This window comes from Electrophorus electricus, chromosome 16, assembly GCF_041902795.1.
Source record: "Electrophorus electricus isolate QZ-2024a chromosome 16, ASM4190279v1, whole genome shotgun sequence".
Lineage (NCBI taxonomy): Eukaryota > Metazoa > Chordata > Actinopteri > Gymnotiformes > Gymnotidae > Electrophorus > Electrophorus electricus.
Window position 1 is genome coordinate 6,526,896 of NC_137512.1, and position 17,490 is coordinate 6,544,385.

Sequence of the window (17,490 nt, forward strand, 5' to 3'; positions counted from 1 at the left end):
TTTTTTACTTGTGTTAATGCTGTATTGTAAAGCGTGGCATCTAGGACATTCATCCGTCACTGTAATTTTATTGGTGTCTTTTCAAAGCTAAGCTAGGACTTAAATCTGCTTTAGCAAAGTGTAAATCTTGCCTGAAAGAGCCCTGAATCTCTTAGAGGTTATCTAATCAATCACACTGGATCTGACAGAAGAGTCTCAGGCTGACGGAGAGAAACCACTGGGCACATGGACAACCGGACTGACGATGTTTACCCTATGCAAAGAGGAAGCACCACCAAATTACTATTCAAGGACCATTAAAGACTTGGCTTCCTTGCCCAGTGCCACATTTCTCTGACTGTATCATCTTGGCTGTATCAAAAACATGCAGATCAGAAGATGTGGGCGTGAACCTAGGAACCGCTCACTTAAGGAATGTGGCTCGCTTAGCAGCGGTCTTGGCTAGGAATTCTTTATTTTCAGCGTAGGCCTGTCTATCGGTAAACGAGGTGTGTGTGGCGACAGCTCACAGTTTGTGTGTGACAGATGGCCGTGGGGGGTGTGGAGGAAAAGTACTATGCTGGATTGGGACTCATTTGTGTGGGAGGGGAAGGGACATTTGGGCAACAATCGGGCCCTCAACACACCAGGAGTATCCTTCACGTCCTTCCAAAGCTTGGTCCCTTATGGTGCGTGACTTTCCCGTATAGGCGCGTGTGACAACTGCGCGCTGCTGGACGATCACAAATCCCTCGATTGCATGTCTCCGCACATTGATTTCCTCATCCCCTTTGCTATACTGAGGGAGATCCAGAAACCAACTGACCTTCAACCACACCCACTGGGACTAAAGTCAGAGAGTGAGACAGGGGGAGGGTGCAACAGAGGAAGAGACAGGCGACCAAATATATATATATATTTATATATATATTGGAATCAGGCAATGGAAAATCTCTCTCTGAAAACCAGCAGAGCACACAGATGATTGTGACAAGACAGATGACTGGTTCCCTTTCTTCTGCCTCTCTCATGGGTCTGAATAAACTGCACAAAGATGACCCCCGCTAGGATAGCAGGAGGTGGAGGGGGAAGGTTGTAAAAGAAAACGAAAACCGAAGAGAAAGCAGGCACGTGTGCAAGAGGGTGCCTTTTAATTTCCATGTCATGTGAAAATGATGACTGGCATGCAAAGAAAAATCATAAGACTATCCACAGCTCCCCTAATCTCCTGCCATGATTGTATGCTAGTATACATGCCACCACCACTCCTCAAACTGAAATACCTCTGCTCATGAATACAACACCATTTTGATAGCATTTTGCAGCCATCCGTCTTCTATAGCTGCAGGAAACATGTAAAGAAAACAGGATGCCAGCAAAGAGAATCAAATGCTGCTCTGGGAAGAAGGAAAGAAATACTGTGCTGAACGGACAGACTATGCACGTGAGGCGGGATTTCTAGGAGTTAGAACGGGGAAGGATGAAGGTTTATGAAATAGTAAGAGAACGATAAGGTGACATCTTAGCAACATCAAAACACCACAGAACACCATCCGCTTTCCATCTAGACACAATCATTCATTATTAATGGAAACGTAATCTGGGATTTAGTGGCCTTTAGTGGAATACAGTTAAAACTGTAACTAAACCAGTATCACTGTAATTACACGACCGGGTGCGATAATAGACCGTTAAAAAAAACAACAACAACAAAAAAAAACCCCACACGCAATCTGAAGTGGTATGGCGAACAGTAATAAAATAAAATGGGGTGAAAAAAAAAAGAAAACTAAATGGGCGAATCGGTGAGGTAGCGGGAGGAGGAGTGCGAGGGGCACGTATGCTGCCTACAAATCACACCGCAATCATAAACTCTGTGTAGCGATGTGCTCATTTGGGTTGCGCACATTCTCTTGACCAGGTATTAACGGTCTTGTTATGTAAATTAACTCATAAAAAAGGGAGGCGACGCATAACACGATTCCGCGGCACTTCTGGCAGACTTGGGCTCCTCAGCGCCGCAAAGCTCCCCCGCGCGAGCAGTAGTCGCCAGAGCCCGCGCCCGCGCTCGCGAACGGAGCACGATCTGGAAAGGCGGCGCGGGACGACACGGGCTACCCGCGCGCCTCTGCTCGCCCGTCTAAATAAAACACCCCCGGCGTCCTTGCGAGACTTTTTTTACTGAACATTTTCCAGGAGTCGCCGAACAGGAAAGAAAGAAAAGACCAATTCGACAGTTTCATCCACCCCGATTAGAACAGCGGGGCGTCTTTTGGACAATGTAGCTATTGAGCTTCACGGAGCCTAAATGGCTTCTTTGGATTTACAAATATCTGGTGAGGTTGAGGTGCAGCAACCGCATCGATTTATCCAACCCGCTGAGGGATTTTGGACGAATGCGACTAAAAACCCTGGATCTGATCATTTCAACTTGAGGTAACGGAAAGAAAAAATTGGTATGCAGTTTTTCCACTGGTCAGTACTTAAGCGGTTGAGACTGCTCGCTTAGGTCAGGTCGAGCGATAACTGCATGCGTTTTGGCAGCCTAAATACAGCCCGACTATTCATACCCCTGTTCCATAAACTTGATTTTAATTGTGTGGCTTGCTCTTTCATTACAGCCTACAGGTTGCGTCTTTATTTGCTTAAAAACTTACGTAAAGTCACTTTGGTGTGGATCCCTAATTTCGAAACCACGTACTAAAAGTTCCTAAGCAAAGCAGAACTAGATTGCACAGGGTAAGCATTTCTTTTAAGTGTGTTCGAAAATGTGACTACTCAAAATCTGACCTGTAAGAAATAGCGCATGTCGTGACCCGTGTCTTCTGGCATTTAACTTTTGGCTTTTAATAGCCGTAATTTAATGTGCAAGATTATTGCTATAACCTAAAACGTAAACTGTTGATGTATATTATACTTCTAATGCATAACCTCATCTAACCAACTGAAGGCATGGTACGCGCACACCATTTGCCAATCAACTGCGGATACACGAGGATTAAAACAAAAAATACCTTTAAAAATCACAGAATACATTCCTTGTAGGTTATTAGTGGTAATTCCTTAATATTCAGCAGTCTGTGGCAACCCTCTCGGTATAGAGGGGAAGGCCATCAAGATATTTGTGCTTGAATAATGCATGTATGTGCTCTCTCTCGCTCGCTGTCTCTCTCTCTCTCTCACACACACACACACACACACACACACACACACACACACACACACACACACACACACACACACAGACCCCTGTGCATCTTTCTGAGCCATTACTCATACTTATGCTAAAACAGGATGCAATGTGTGATGGCAGTGACACTTGATAGTCACTGGATGATAAAGTCAAGTCATTATTAATATGCCTCGAGGACAGGAACCCTCTCATCCATCCAACTGTCTTCGCATATTCAAATGAATTATGGATTGACACTCACGTCAGACAGATGAGTTCTGGCCCAACAAGGCAATTTAAGAGAAATGCAAGGTTTCAGCTGGATAACAATAATTATCAGCCCTGAATGAGAACGCGCTTGTCCCAGTGCTACAGCATTCGGCATTAGAGAAGATATGCCACTTTAACATCCAATCTTCACAGATGGCACTTTTTGAGCCCATTTAATTTCAGCACTGGAAATTGGTTGTGGGTTTAAAAAAAGTTGTCTGGTTTTAATCAGATATTAGCAAACTGTACTCCCAAACACTTTTTTCCCACCAGTGAGCACTGAGGGGATTAATCATTCTAGATCATTTACCAAACACATTTCCTTAATTTCCTCTTCACTATGTATTAATGCATTTAATTTCTGCAGTTCCCCAGCAGTGAGTGTGTTCTTATCCATTTCCATCTCGTGTTCTGGAGGTCCACATCTCCACTCCAGCAGACCTTCAGTGCTCTCACTCATCTCTTATCACGTGTGTCCCTCGTTTCCCTGGGGTTATTTACTAACTATTACCATCATGTGCTAATACTTTATTAGGTCTGTAAACAGTCGAGGTAATGGATCGTCATCCCTGCCCCATTTCAGTCTCACTACGTAGTTCTCTCACTTTTCAGCACACCCCACACCCACGTAGCACTCTTCCTTAAAGCCGCACATACGTCTTCGGCGGATTTCATCGCGATTCTGAATAACGTAGCTCTCATCATCAAGCGGCGTTAATTAAATACTTCAAGTGCACCATTTTCCAGATTTGATCACAGATTGAAAATGTTGCCATTACCGCACTTCCTAAATGCTAATGACTTTCATATTATAAAGGCCATCGATCCTGGCAAGTCCTGACGACACCCACAGCGAATACAAGCTGCTCGCTGGAGACTGTAAGATGACGGGCTCAATGGACTGAGGAGGCACGCTTTCGATTGGACCGTAAAGCTTGCAATCATTTCTCCCCACTAATCAATAGGAGAGTTTTATACTGTCTTGAGCAGAAATATTTCTTGAAAGGAGAACGTACGAGTTCACACTGTATACACATCGTATGGCTATGGGACTTGACATTCTGAATTTGTACCATGCTGTAGTTTGTTGTAAATATGAATGCCAAAGAAACAGCTGCAGCACTTTACAAACACACAAGCTTCTGTTGAAAATGATACTGCAAGTGAAAGACCATAAAAAAGAGAAAATCAATCACTGTTGTGATGTCTGAAAATCAAAATGGCTGACCAACAAACAAACAAAAACAAGTTGATGGACTGCCTGGCTTCACTTTATCACAAAATCATCCATAATAAATAAGGTGATAAGGTGATAACTAGTGTATTGGCCCTTTCCAGAAAACCTGGCAAACTTGCAAAAACACAAGCACTCAAGCACTCAAACTTTCATTACTGGAGAGCAAGACAAACTCATAACTAGGTGACCTCCTGGGAAATATACAGTTGCACTGGGATGGGGAAGCATGTGCCCACGTAATCTGAATGATTTAAGCAGTTGCAGAGCCTTTCTGGGGATCTAACCCAATCCAAAATTAGGCCTTCATCTTAAAACAAACAATTCAGCACACACATTTGATCTCCTTTAGCCATTCATATAATACATGGGAAATAACACAGATGACATTTTGAAGGCTACAATTTAGGGTGCAGTAAACTGTCAGGTACCCATTAAAATATTAGACTTGACCAGAATTGCCATCTTTTCTCCTCAGAGATTACACACATGATCAGTTTGCCAAGTCCACTTTGTAGGTGAGCATCTGAAAGCTTATGAACTCCTGTCCATACACCGCTGTATGAAAAAACGTGGCCACAAGCAGAACATAAATATTTAATTACTAAATTAACCACGATGTAATTAATAGCTGTGCTACACACAATGAATACATTTTAATGAAAAGGGATGTTAACCACCAAAGGACCAAGCTGAAAAGATAAGAACCCCTCTTTTAACTGGTTATTGTAATTTCATGCTAGAACCAATTAGGTCTGTGGAGCCATGAGAGTATGAACTGTATAGCCTCCAAAAATATCCCTCAATGCAGTTCTTAACACACAAGCACATTCTCACAGTGCCCTTGTCTCTCCTTCTGTGCCAGGCATGTTGCTCTCGCCCCAGGTGTGCGTGTCTGCCCTGGTGACCGTGAGCACCATGGCAGTGGTTGACCTCTACCTGCTGGAGCAGAGCATGCTGGGACCACGGGGCAGCGCGCGGCTGGCGGCGTGGCCGTGCGTTGCCGTGGCGCTGGGCGACCTGTGCTTCCTGCTGGCGTTGCGCTTCGTCTCCGCCGGCGTGGTCTCGGAGGCGCGCTCGCCACGCCGCGGCTTCGCCAGCGCTCTCTGGTTCCTCTTCCTGTCGCTGCTGCAGCTCAAGCTTTTCTTCGTGTGCCAGAACTACAGGCAGGAGCGGCGACCACCTGACCCGCTGGCCCGCAAGACCCTCACACTCCTGCTGTCTGTGTGTCTGCCCTCACTCTTCCTCATCCTGACGGGCGCTGACCAAGTAACGCCGCTGCGTAGGAAGCAGGAGCTGCGCGGCCGCCTTCTCTGGGTTGTGGTGGACCTACTAGACGTGCTGGACCTGCAGGCGGGGCTGTGGGAGGCGCAGGGTGGCGCGGGCGTGCCGCTCTGGGTGGACGGCATCGTGTTCTTCTACTGCTACGTGCTGCTGCTGCTGCTACCCTGCGTGTCGCTGGCGGAACTGGGCGTGGCGGCAATGCCGACCCAGAGAGCACCCCGCAGGGAGGCCGTCTACCCTTGGCTCAGCCTGGTCACCATCAACGTGCTCACACTGGTGCTTAGGGGAGTGGGCATGCTGTGGTACAGGGACCCGCGAGTGTCCACTGTGTTCCTAGGGAAGAACCTCTTGGCCCTGGCTGTGAAGCTGAGCTCTGCATGGGACATGCGCAGGCAGGAGGGCGGGGCTGGAGAAGGGGCGGGGCTCGGGGCTGGAGCCGGAAGCCAGAGTCCAGGGGCCGCTGCGGAGCAAGCGGAGAAGCGTGGAGAGGCATGCACATCAACGCTGCCTCAGTCCTCCCGGTACCACACCCTCTCCCGGTCTCATAGTCATAGCCATTCTCTCTCCCAAGTGAGCCTGGACCCCGTTGACACTTCCTTGGCACCTGCCTACATTTCCCATGAGCTCTAGACAGACAGAGGGATGCGTGTTCCGCCATCCACTTCCTGAGATGAATGACAACAGCAGCAACAACAACAACAGACTGCCAATTCCTGCAGTCTGTGTTCTGGCCAAAACAGGGGGGCTCCCTTTCTCTTCTTGTTAGCACACTTTGTTGTAATGAGTGTTGATACACCTTGTATGATTTCTATATAAAAGGATGAGTAGGGTACACCTGAGAGTGTATTAACTAAGTGCCTTCTTTTAAGAGCAACAATTAAAACTAAAGTTGTTGCCCCTCCCCCCTGATTCTTTTCATCATGAATTTTATCCTCTGCCATGTACTGTGATGCATGACCTCCATTAGTACCCGACTTCAATAAAATGTTTGATAAAAAAAAAAAAAAAAAGGGTGTCTAACATTGTTTGCTCACTGTTAGATATGGTCATGGGCACATTATGTTAACCACCATACCTAAAGAATACAGAGACTGTCCACATGTTATTTACATACTGCTTGAGAATTTCCTTCAAAACGCAGTTAGTCGAACTGGTATTTAAAAACAGATTCTGCTGTTTACTTTAAGGGAACTTCTACTGTGGGCTAAACACTTTCAGAGCGCACACCATAAGTATCCATAGTACACCATATTACTGTACACAAAAGGGCATGAGACAAATCTCTGGGTTGGATAAAATGATGAAGAAAACGATGGCCAATTCACTTAAACTTTCTCCTATATCACAATTACACAGCATACAAAGAGCAGCTCAAGCACACGTGCAATTATCACACGAGCTTGTCAGTCTGCAGGGCCAGGAACGCCGAACTCTAGGAGGTGGTGACAGTGTGTTCTGGAGAACAGTCAGGGATTTGATTCAGTCTCCATCAGCTGCCATTAATGCACTCGCCAATCATCACCACCCCCCCCTAACCCGAAAACCATTATTACTCTTATTAATTGAAATGGGACTCATTCATCAAAGGCTTGAGTGCTTATGTGAGAGTTCAGTCATGATTTCATGTGTGATTTAAGAGGGAGTATTTACGGGCCAGATTTAAAAGGCGGCAAACCGACCCGACGCCTTTCCAGAGAGCAGGGGGCTATTCATTGCAGCACTTTGCCGAGCACTTCCCCCAAGAGCAGCTGCTCACTTCAGAGAGATTTCAGAGAAATTAGATGTATAAACTGGCCATCTTTCCAGCTTTCATCTTTGCCCTTTTCTCCATTTCAAATACTCGGAGAGATGCACCACCCTGGCAGGCAACTTCCATGTCCAAGGAAAGGAAACAGGAGAAGAAAAAAAAACGTGATAGTAGCAGAACCCTTGCTTCTTCCGGAGCACCGTCATGCACAGCGTTCCTGCTTACCTAAGATAACCCAGCAGTACGCTAGGTCACGGTGTGTCAGACACCTGGACTGAACCATCTCTCATCCTCCCGGTTTCGTCTGCCTTTTGCTCCTCTCTCCCACCCACCCGTGCCAATTTTGGTCCGGAGCGTAATAATTCTCCTCGGCTGAAGCTGTCGGTTCCTGCTTGTTTTCTTGTGAGCTTTTATTTCTCTCGTTTGTTTAAATTTGCCCCCTGGCCGACAGGCAGCCTAACTCCTCATGCTTACACTGTCAGGGCTGGTTAGGCAGAGGAGCAAAAAAAAAAATGAGAGGGGGGTAAGATTAAAGGGTCCAGCACCTAAAGCCAAAGGCTGCTGAGTGCAATTTATTTCCAGTTTACTCCACACGCACACTTGCATACACGGTGTCGTGGCAGCAGAGACCAAGGATCAGCATAAAAGGCATTAAACAGATCCAGTGACCATTCTGAAATACTGGTGCACACACACACACACACACACACACACACACACACGGCTTGCTTGACTGCTGTGCATTTCTTTGCCTTTCCAAGCCTTAACAGCCTGCTTAAGCAGGGGAAAAAAACCCCACCCAGGAGCCCTGGCAGCCGTGCCTTTACAGAGGAACACTGACATCGTTCGTTATCATTAGGACAGACAGTGGACTAACAGCATCATTATGGCATCAATTACACTCTTCATTATAAAGGGTGATGCACAGGTAAACAGAGGTAAGCCTGTGTCAACACCCTGTCCATTGAAACATCAACTGCTCATGATGAGCAGGGGGAAAAAACAAAAAGATTGCTTGTGTTTTAAAAGACACTCTCTCACATGGAGAGAGACAAACACCTACCTGTCCCAAGATGGGTCCCAGTGGAGGTCCTGGGGCTGCCTGTCCCGATCGCACGATTGCTCTGATCACACCGCCCACATCCACCTTTTTGACCGCCTTGGCAGCCCTGGATATCTTCGACATCCTCAGTGAGTGCTGTCGGACCACACCTGCTTGTGGGCCTCCCTGTTCAGAAAGGGAATTATTGTCTTCTTTTAAGGCATTAAAAATTCATTGCTGCACAATCAATACATGTCTGGAGGCACAGGAGAGCGTATCACAGTCTCAGCTGCCCCCACTTAAGCGTGCGTGTTAATGCTATCTGAAGCTCTCTGTGTGTATATCACATTGAGGTAAATAGCAGTGAAACCTTTTGGGCTATAGAGATAATGGATAGAAAAGAAACGTGTGTGTGTGTGTGTGTGCACGCGCGCACGTGTGTTCTTGTGGGGCTGCTTCATACTGCTCCAGTGCACACTGATCTCTCATGCTTGGCTGAACAATCGCGCATTGCATAGCATAGCTCAGTGCCCTCCGTTCAGTGAGGGTCACAGGAAGGCGCAGTGATGTTGCAGCGTCAAGGTTCTACAGTATCGTACGTGAGGGTGCTGAGGTTGTGGAGGTGGAACGACACCTGGGGGTTCATTCAAGACTGAATTAAGTAACAGATTCGATTGATCGATTCAGTGTGATGTGATGGTCCTGCACAAGTCATAAAAAACCTTTACCTAATCAGAACAGAACAGGGACTTCATAATTAGGCCAACGGGAAGTTCCCCTCCCTTTAATCCATGGAATGGGCACATTAAAGCAATGCCAATGGGTCATTACGACCAATGGGAGACTTCACCCAATAGCTAACTTTCACTTCAAAGTGAAATGCTCTCATCGCTAGAGGGCTTTAAAAGGTTTCAATACAGCTTCTTTATCACAGTCTAGTTACTGGCCTGAACTTGGATCACAGGAGCATGCTGAGGAGATGACACAGGCAGAATGCTGTCCGTTTTAAAGTTTCAAGTGTGTCCACACAGGCAAGCACACACAAAATGAAGAGACATGAGCAAACTAAACCTCTCAAGAGCACCGAGGCGGCACAAGCACCTTGCGGCGCAGGGTTCACGGGCGAGACGAAGAACTGCAGCTAGGCAGAGTGTGTATACTGCATACCACTGGGACGTGGACGGTGTCTGAAATTTGTCTCCAACTAAAAATGCTCGACACGTTGGGGAATTTATTTCCATTTCTGTTTTACGCTGCTCTACTAACACATTTGCACTCTTTAAGAGGTATTGTGCAGTTTGAATCAATTTAAATGAGTCAGTCAGAGAGCGAGAGCTTGCTGTCTCTGCCTTTATGTATACGCAGAACCCAAGAGGCCAATCAGCATTGCTACAGGTTAAGAGGCGCAGTTTACCTGTTTACCACTTTACCCAATTCAGTGCCTTTGTAATCAGAGAGCGCCTATGAAAGTTGTGAAGTGGCAGGAAGTTTTGAACGACAAAAATAAATAAATAAATAAATCTCAAAAGGATGGCCCAAGCAGAATGCCATTATTTTCTCGCACTGTAGTGCTATAATTAAAGTATTATATCTTATAATCTAACACAGCACAGGAGGACAGCAATGATATTAAACAAATCTCATATAGTCTTCTATGTGATCAAGATTTTATTAGAATAATCTCTTAAAGTCTGGCATACTATAAAAGGTACAGGGCCACTGTTTGCAGCCGGATTTAGTCTTACAGAATATTCTAGACATGACGACAGCTTTTAGCCAGGCGCAAGCAACATTGCACCGTTCGACAAATGCTTTGACTGAAATTGCAGTAAATTTTTCTCAGTTGATCAAAACGTTTTAAATGGGCAAAAATATTAATGTTTAAATTAATCTATGGTATTAAGCACAGTCCTTGATATTTGATCGATAAGCTTGTAGTCCAAGGATGACAAACATTGAAAGCACTCTCCCTATGAAGTAATTTAAAAGGCTCAAAATCAGTCCCAGCGCACCTACACATTTGCATATATAGATTTACAGCAGGACATTTTGAAAGCCAGCCAGTTCATCAGGTTTCTCCTCCTATTGATATATTTATTTTTAGTTTGAGACAAATTGAAGCTGCACACACGGGTACACATCTTTGTTGAGACGCAAAAATAACCAATCTGCAAGAACCGCTGAGCAAGCAGTTTCATTTTATTACAAAACGGGCTGAAAATAAATGGTAAATGAACAATTATGAAAATAGACTATATCTGCATATCAAAAAGTGCATTGTGATAGGTTTACCATTATATTAATGGTGCAGGAGGCACAGAAGTACACCAAAGGTCATGTAGAAGCCACTGCAGTCATGGTCTGGCTTCTTTCGTGTACTCTTGGAAAGCAACAAGAAACAATCCTGGCAAAGTACTCCAAACCCAGTTTAGGAATAATAGCCAAGGTGACAATTATAGACATTAGGATATTTTAAATTTCTTACAGAATTCACTTACAGCAGAGTGGAAATGAATGGCTCGTGGAGAAAGGAAACAAACACACACGACAATGTAGTCTCCAAGTAACGGTACACCGACCCTTACATCTGATTTCGAGTGAAACAATGACTATCAGGTTAAAGTGCAGAATGGAAGTTTTAATCCAAGGGTATCCATTATTGGTTGTGCCACATCTTTCCATTTTATGAGGCTGTAAAGACTCCATTATGTGCTAGGCTGATTTCATTGCCAAACTCAATGGGGTGTTCTTGTTTCTTAATGTTCTGCAGAATTATTTTAAATCTAAATTGTGCCAACCTCATCTCAGGCATACTTTACTAGCTTTACTAACCCTTTTGACATCATGTTTTAAAAAAATATTTTTCAGTGACCTAAATAAACTGCCACTTCCCCTGAATAATCATTAGTTAAGCGCTATACATACCCCTGATGTTTGACTATAATTATTCTGGTGTTATTCTCTTGCATCTCCAATGGAGTAGGTGCAGAAAGGTTCCATAATAATAATAAAGTATGTGTGACCTGCTCTCGATAAGAGTGCCTGAAAAAAATTAAATATAAATATTTTCTGCATTGTAATCGGTATATAAATTTACTGAAAATGTTTAAAAGGCATCAAAATACAATTTAATTGATTTAATGACTTGTTATAGTAAGGCACCTAAATTTTTTTTTTACTTCCACAATGACATTTTAGATGGCAAATCAGACATATTTGTGAGAATTCTTAAAATTTTAACCTGCATATTAATTGCATATAAATATGCAATAATCCGAGTGCAGATATACTATATAGACTCGAAAATATTGTTGGGATTAGGGGAACTGCCCTTTCCTGGTTTAAATCTTATCTAGCCAATCAGCTTGTCAACAGAAATGGAGACTTTTCAGCATACAACAAGGTTAGCTATGGTGTCCCAAAAGGATGTGTTCTAGTGTCTCCGCTTTTTTCTTTATACATATCTATGTGACATTACACATAAACATTGTGCTAGGTTCCACTGCTACGCTGATGATACTCAGATATGTCTCAGCCAAACCAGAGGACACATATCATCTTGGTATTATTGGGAAGGGTGAAAAGGACGTCAGACACTGGATGTTGAGAAACTCTCACTTAATCCCAACACAGAAGTGCTTCTATTAGGCCCACAGGCAGCTAGGACCTTGCACTCTAATTATTTAATGAACCTCAATGGTATCCAAATCACATTTTCTTCAACAGTTAAAGATCTTGGAGTGATTGTGGATCCCAGTCTCTCATCCGTAGCTCATGTAAATATTTCTAGGACAGCCTCTCTCCACCTCAGGAACAAAAGGTAGTCCATGCATTTATCACTTCAATATTGGACTACTGTAATGCCTTACTATCTGGCTGTACCCCTAAGTGTCTAAACATGCTCCGGCTTGTTCAAAATGCAGCAGCCACAGTTCTCATTAGAACTATAAAAGTTTGATCACATTACTCCTATCATAGCTACATTACATTGGCTCCCAGGAAAATTTTGCATTGATTATAAAAAACTTCTAAGGACCTTGCCACACAGTACCTTAGTGAACTCCTAGTGCATTACAACCCACTGCGTCCAATTAGATCAAAAGGTGCAGGCTCTTTTTACTAGTACCAAAAATAAGAAAATCTATTGCAGGGGGCAGAGCCTTTCCCTATAAAGCTCCCAAACTATCCTGTAAATATTTGACACTCAGAAACAGTCTCAATATTTAAGGCTAGGCCAAAAATCTATCTGTACAGTCAGGCATTTTAAATACTTCTTATCTTAGGTAAAGGTGCAGATCTGGGGGTCCATGGGCATTGAGAGTTATGGTAAACTGGGATGTTATAATGCTGTTACTTCACCTCTCTTTTGTCACTCACGTTTGTTGACTGAGAGCGGCAGATTGCCGACGTTCCAGGGTGCCCTCATGCCTGTGTTTCCTTCTGGCTCCTTCCTTTTAGCTGTGCTGCCATAGCTAGATCTGCCGGAGTCCATCTTTGCACATTATAGTTCCCTAATTTACACACCCTCATACCTGGACATGCCTAATAATCTACTCTCTCTTTCTGCCAAGGTGCACCTACTCCTGATGTCATGTTACTGAGCCTTGACCTTTCTCAGGTGCCATGGCTCCTTCACTACTTATACTATTCTTTATGGTTTATATTGTTACCATTGTAGTGCCTGTTGTCAGCCAGAGGAGGATGGTCCCCCGTTTGAGTCTTGGTTCCTCTCAGGGTTTCTTCCCCGTGCTCTAGGGAGATTGCCCTTACCACTGCGGCACTTGGCTTGCTCACTGGGGGCTTGGGCTCGGACATGCGTAAAGCTGCTTTGTGACAACAGCTGTTGTAAAAAGTGATATATAAATAAATATGACTTTGATATTTATCATGGGACTTTATGCTGTGCTATATCATTAAACCAGAAACTATCCCTTTCTAATCTCAGAAACAGCCACTTGTCTCAATATTTGTCTCTGGGTGAAATGACTCACATAATACAAGCTTAAATTTTGAAGGTTCACCCACTGTACTGCAATATGTTCAGGCCTAGCAGCTGCTAGCTGAGATATTCTTCAAGATTTAAGCCATTAATTGGAAAAATAACCATGCAAGTTTCAGAGAAGAAGCATATCCTAGAAAATTTAATACAGAAGCGCCATGTCCCTAAGGAAATAAAATGCTAAATGCTAAAAAACATGCAAGTCTGGAAGCTTGAAACTCAGAATCCCTATGACTCTATAGAAGGAGTCATGGTTATGAAGCAAGTGAAGGAAACATCAAAAATTGCTCTGGTGCACAAATGTGTTTTTTTTTATTTGTAGCCTGGCCGCTCAGAGCTTCAGAGCTGATATGGAATGAGCCAGCCTTTTAACAGTGCAATACATCCCTTATAAGAGTGCCATTGCTATTGTTTTAATCACACTTCCTACCCTTTTTAAGGCTGACTACAGGAAAGGCTAGACTGCACCCCTTTTACCTCTGCCTGCTCTCTCACGGCAGGAGATGACCGTGCAGCTCTATTGCCACTAAACGGCACGGTGATTGACAATATGCAATATAGTTCTGCCACCATCCTAGACCAAAAGAAAAACAGAACACACCGTGATGCTTCAGAAGAACCATTTTTCCTGCTTTGCTCTCACTCCCCACTGTGCCATCCAAAGATTAGCATTCAAAAGTTACACAGTCTATAGGAACATCAGGATTCAGGGAGCATTCATATGTATTCTGTCCATCTGCTGCAAACACGCTGAAGATAGATATTGATGGCGACAGGACTGAGGAAAAGTCAGTCTGGAGGCCAAAAGAAAAAAGAAAAAAAAAAAACCCATTTATATAAGGTAATGCTTGCGCTAAATCACCAGCACAATCAATTTTATGCTGCCAATCTACTCTGAGCACAGCCAATTAAACTAACACTGTAGCATCAAGAAGAGTTAATTTGAAGTCCAATCTGGAACAAGTAGTGCATTCATCCATTTAAAATCAGTGGAGATACTGTAATAGGAGAGTTGCAGGCATCTAAATAAAAGCTCTTAACTGATAAAAGGAGTTAAATTGTTCAACCTGATCAGTTAGAGTCAATGAAAATGAATTTGTAACAGCAGAAGTTATGAATGTATTCATAACTTCTCATCCTGTTTATCTGTACTGTTACTACAAACACAACCAACTCACTGCGTACTCAATTAACATATTAACATAGCTCTAGAAAAACCACTGGCATTACACACCCAAGCATGAATCCAGGACCAGACTTAGTGTTGTGTTTGGACCTCTTTAATCAAAACAGAGTGAAAGAGACCTTAACTAATCAATTCTGAGACAAGTCAATACCAAGACCAAGAGAGTGGCAAGGCAGAGACAAGACCAGAACAAGACCCTATTCAAGACCACAAATGAATTTAGATGCCAGCTATAAACTGACCACTGCTTACAGCACAAAGCCATTCTATGAGATTATTTTCCTTTCACAACTAAGAAAAAATATCAAACTCCAAGCAACAATGGAAAAAAAAAAAGAAAAAGAAAAGAATTAATTCCATCAAATCATAATCTTGGCATTAACTAGACATGAATTCTACTTCTAATACTTTATTTTACCTTTAACTTTAGTACTACTACAACTACTTTGTGGTCTTGATGGATCAAAGAAACTTTGATTCCCCGATGTTTGAGACCAAGTCAAAACACCAGGGAGCATCACAAAACAAAGCCAATGTATATGTGGTCGTGCCAGTTGTCTAGATTACTGCAACACTAGCAAGTGACACTAGTAGCCCTTGATACTCTCTGGCTGAGATCAAATATTACACCAAAAAAACCGAATGATAGGATGTCAGTCAGTTAGTCAGTCAATGCCCATATTCACCTAGCATTCTCAAGACAAGTTTTTATTAAAGATAAAAAAAGAACACACTCCAGACATCACAGCATGATCAAGCTACCTGTGGTCTTGACTATACCTGAAATAGCCATGGTGCCTCAGAAATCTAACAGTTTTGGCAGTACAACTGGATAAGACAAGATTTAACCTCACTAAGCTCCTGGATGTGATGGTGGAAAAGCTCAAACGAATTTCACACTCTGACTGAACAGAATGGCAGACCTAGCTAATGGGATCCTTTTGAATACATGGATCAGATTAACTCTACCTGCGGGGAGCATTGTGAAGCCTGATTCAATCAGGTATGCCTAGCCTAAATCCTGACACAAAAACAAAGCAACTTCAAGCATGTGGAAAACTGCAAGCATTAATCTGGGGAAAAAAACACCACCACCACACTGACCTATCTTTAGAAAAAAAAACTGCAAGATCACAGATAAGATGGCTGTGTCAACAAACAATTGTCTTAGCTCCATGAATTCTAAATTGTCCAAATGCCTTCCCTTCTTAAGGTTGGCAAGCTCAACCTTGTCAAAAAGATTTTTGGGGTCAAGGAAAGAGGCTGGGTTAGACATTGGCATGCCAACTTGCCTCAGTGTGTACACGCTTCATGCACCTTTGTTTACTTTTCAAGACTGAAGTGATGCCATTGAGCTGTCCACAACAAAACGGCATATAAATACACCTCCATATCTTCAGTCCAACTTGCCACAGATTTCAAGCATGACAATGAACTTTATCTCTGGGTGTATACATTTTGTGTTTGCTAGTGGCGAAGTGCTGAAGAGGTGTGGCCTGGTTTAAAAGTGAGCGTGGAGGGGGCTGGGGTTGGCATGTCATGTGTGTGTATATATATATATATATATATATATATATATATATATATATATATATATAAAAAAAAATAATAATAATAATTTAAAAAAAAAAAAAAAAAAATTATATATATATATAAAATTTGGATGTCTACCTAACTGGCATACGACAATGTCTATGGGGAAACACATAGACGATGACACCATGGGCCGGGTGGGGGAGCGGAGGGGTGTTAGTCTTACCTTTGTAAGACTCTTTTACACTTTTCCTCAATGACTATTTAATTAAGACATTGAGCCCTTGCAATGACCAACCATGTGACATTTTTGTAAAAGTCAGTTAAACCTAGCATGACACAGCTTGATGCTGTCACAATAAAGCATTTTTTTCCCCATTCATTAGGCATTTAAATTAAATGTATTTAAATGCATGCTCACATGGAAAAACCTTATCTTTGGTGCCACAAATTGATTTCTGTACTAGAATTATACATTCTATAAAATGAACAACAATAATGTAAAGCAATATTATAAGTATTAGTTTCAAATTCCTATACATGAATGAAGGATAAGTCTAATAAAGAATATTGTAGACTTTTAATGAGGTTGCACAAAAAAAAAAAAAAAGCTGATTACACAAAAAGGTGGTGTGGATCACTGAAAAGACTAAAGACTACATATTACTATACATCTCCATCAGTTCTACAGCTTGGTTTTTGAGTAAATAATGAGTAATACAGTTTTCTACATTATAGAAGAGACTCGAATTATAGCAAGAGCCCTGCTGTAGGTGTGTAGACCACAGCCCCTAGTGGTCTGATTATTATGGAAAACACTTACCACAGAGCAGCTGGATAGCTCAATGGGTTACACTGTTGCCTTTGACAGAGGAGTTTGGGGATTGAATTAGGGTGTCTCCAGCTTGGTCCCTTATGCAAAGTCCTTGATGCTACCTGCCGACCTCACTAACAATGAGAGTTTGAAAGAAGAGTCATACTGGTTTTGGTAGCTCAGTGGTGAAGGTATTGTAATTGGAAGGTTGCTGGTTCAAGCCCCACCAC

At 43.0% G+C, this 17,490-nt stretch overlaps 2 protein-coding genes across 5 annotated transcripts in view; one reads left to right on the forward strand and one right to left on the reverse strand.

Annotated features, from left to right (window-relative positions):
- The window catches only part of mrpl11 (mitochondrial ribosomal protein L11), a 33,849-nt gene that overhangs the window by 14,932 nt on the left and 1,427 nt on the right, over positions 1–17,490 (reverse strand). For all 3 annotated transcript variants that reach the window (XM_027013041.3, XM_081699423.1, XM_027013040.3), the window contains exon 2: positions 8,750–8,914. In XM_027013041.3, coding sequence (XP_026868842.1) covers positions 8,750–8,872 — 123 coding nt within the window. In that variant the 5' untranslated portion in view covers positions 8,873–8,914. The remainder of the gene's footprint in view (positions 1–8,749; positions 8,915–17,490) is intronic.
- On the forward strand, positions 1,741–7,635 carry tmem265 (transmembrane protein 265). 2 transcript variants are annotated; one of them, XM_027013039.3, is made up of 2 exons: positions 1,741–2,435; positions 5,521–7,635. In XM_027013039.3, the coding sequence occupies exon 2, from the start codon at positions 5,523–5,525 to the stop codon at positions 6,567–6,569; it is 1,047 nt and encodes a 348-aa protein (XP_026868840.2). In that variant the 5' UTR covers positions 1,741–2,435; positions 5,521–5,522; the 3' UTR covers positions 6,570–7,635. The 2 variants fall into 2 exon arrangements, with proteins under 2 accessions (XP_026868840.2, XP_026868839.2); XM_027013038.3 differs by having other exon boundaries at positions 1,744–2,415; positions 5,521–7,634.